Source organism: Arachis duranensis, chromosome 9 (assembly GCF_000817695.3).
Source record: "Arachis duranensis cultivar V14167 chromosome 9, aradu.V14167.gnm2.J7QH, whole genome shotgun sequence".
NCBI lineage: Eukaryota > Viridiplantae > Streptophyta > Magnoliopsida > Fabales > Fabaceae > Arachis > Arachis duranensis.
Genome location: NC_029780.3, coordinates 111,095,111 through 111,097,634, shown reverse-complemented (window position 1 = coordinate 111,097,634; position 2,524 = coordinate 111,095,111). Strand labels below are relative to the sequence as shown.

The 2,524-nt window shown below is 29.4% G+C and overlaps 1 protein-coding gene across 1 annotated transcript in view; it reads right to left on the bottom strand.

The window, feature by feature from the left end:
- The window catches only part of LOC107467141 (cysteine-rich receptor-like protein kinase 29), a gene marked incomplete in the record, with an annotated part of 1,632 nt that extends 1,337 nt beyond the window's left edge, over positions 1 to 295 (bottom strand). The window contains 1 exon segment of the mRNA XM_016086179.3: positions 1 to 295. Within this exon segment, the coding sequence (XP_015941665.3) occupies positions 1 to 291 (291 nt within the window).
- Between the last annotated feature and the right edge of the window lie 2,229 nt (positions 296 to 2,524).

Below are 2,524 nucleotides of genomic sequence, written 5' to 3'. Positions count from 1 at the left end.
GTCTCCTCTGCAGAGTCCAATGGCGTTTACTTTGTCTTTGTTTTCGTCATAAGAGGAATTGTAGAAACCGTAGTCGATTCTTGTGTTGGATGTGAGAGTGGACAAAAGGGTGTTGAGGTTTCTGGCATAGTTGCTCTTTGCTGTGTAGTTACCTCTCTCGTTATTTTGATCGCAAAAGTAGAAGAACCTTTGTGAAGTTGTACCTAAATCAGCACTGGTTTTGGATATGAAAGTTGTTTTTATGATGAGGCAACAAAGGAACCAAAGTAGGCTTATAGAAAGAAGAGACATTATGGATGATTGAAGCGGCTCAACTATTTTCAAGTATTTTTATAGACGAAATATTATTTTATGAAAAAAGCAGTAGAATTTCGTAAATGATTTGGATGTGAGAAGAAAATGATAGATTATTCAGTTAGGAGAGTAAATCAAATGAAAAATAGAAAGGTGGTAAAAGATAAAAAAAGACCAAAAAAATTATACACAAATTGATTAAAAAAGATCTGCATATAAATAATTTTATTATAAATATGTACATAATAAGACTTTTTTATCATGTTGCCCATTTTATTTACAGAAATAAGATTTTGTTGCTCTGGTGGTTGTATTATTTATTTATTTTAACAAGAGAAGACTTGACCTCTCTTAACTTACAAGGTGACATAATAGTACTTAGTTATCCGAAGAAAAAATGTAACCAAAGAGTACTTCATTTCATTCCATAGATCTTTATTTGGGTTGGATTTTAGCGTGTATCATGGGGTGGGAATATAGTGACACTGCCTATGTAGACTTTCCAAATCAACTTTGGTCAATCTCTTTGGAACTTTTTTTTTTCCATAACAATGCAATGTAAGTTCCATGAATGTAACTGGATTCACACCTTATATCATATTTTGGGCAAGTCTTTCTGTCTCTTATAGAGTTGGTCACACACGTCTGGAATGCTTGACGAACCCTCCTAATTGGTTGGTTGTTTATGCATCGCAGGCCTTGTAACTAATTAGTATCTGCATTTTCCAAATCAACTTTGAGCAAGCTCTATGAAGTGGTCCATGCTATTAAAATTCAAATGATGACAATCAGCAATGGGTGCGTCCAATACAGAATTAAAACCCTGTGCGTGTATAACACATGCCAATCCACTCTAAAATGTTGAAATTGGTGACTTTGTATTTTTATTTTGAGAAAGTATAGGGAGCCAATGACCTAAACGTAGAATGTGTACAATGAAGGTTTAGAAAGTATTAGAGATATGATTATTAGTATTACATTGTCCTATCAGGTTATATTTTTGGGATGAGTGGTTTCAGGACATGGTGTCCATTGTATAGGTGATGTTCATTTTATTCATAAACCAAAGATTTAGCCCATTGTACACATTGTACGTTTAGGCCATTGGCTCCCTAGCACTACTCATAATCTAATTATCATACCTGACTAGTTAGTAACTAAATTAATAAATTAATACACGTATGAACTCTAAATTAGACTCCACAAATGAAAAACATCTACATCAGTAATTATATCCCCAGAAATAATTTATATTTTATTCTGAGACAAATAATATAATATAATAATAAAAAATATTATATAAATACATAATAACTAATTTAATAATTATTTTTTTCTGTATTTAATATTTTTTAACTAAAATATCACCTTATATTAGCTAAATTATATCATATTATTTTGTTCTATATTATTCTACTTTATTAGTGAATTCGCCAATAATAAAATGTATACACCTTAGGCTGCTCTGTGTTCAGGTAAATGTCACTAACATACGAAAGTGAACCGTTCCATGAATTCTAAATTATTGTCTATAAATATCATCTCACATCCAAAATTTTTAAGATAATAATAAAAAAGAAAAATAATTAAAAGCAAGAAGCAAAAAAATGTAAGAAGTGAAAGAAGAATAATGAATTATGGGTGAATTAAATGGTAAAAACTAAAATATAGACTGTTAATATACAGAGCCTATATATACTATGATTATAACATTTTTTTCTTTTAAATATTTTTATATCATGAGACTTACCATATGTGTTATATTGGAACTTCTATTTTTACTTTTTTTATATTCTTTATATATCTTTATTCTGTATCAGAATAAATCCTAAATCAAATATGTAAAAATGAAATAATTCTAACAAAGTGCCTTCCAAAATCAAAGATTGTGTGCCTAGTTTAAGTCCTGCACGATTCAGGACAAATGTAATAAAAACTAAAATTTTCACCAATATAAGGAATTAAATAGATGAACAACGTTTGAAAGAGAGTAAAATAGCCACACCATGCATGTTATATATATCCACTAATGATGCTCATAATTTATGTTCACGTCTTAAATATTGATAAAATTCTATTCAAACCTATAGAATTGAGTGGTGAAACGATGGAGCAAGTACTATATGAGAGGGAGACTCTGAAAAAAAAGAAAAAAATAGTTGAGAGATAAAAAGTTTCATTACCTTTATTATTACTATTATCCATATACATCATAAACTTAACAAATATA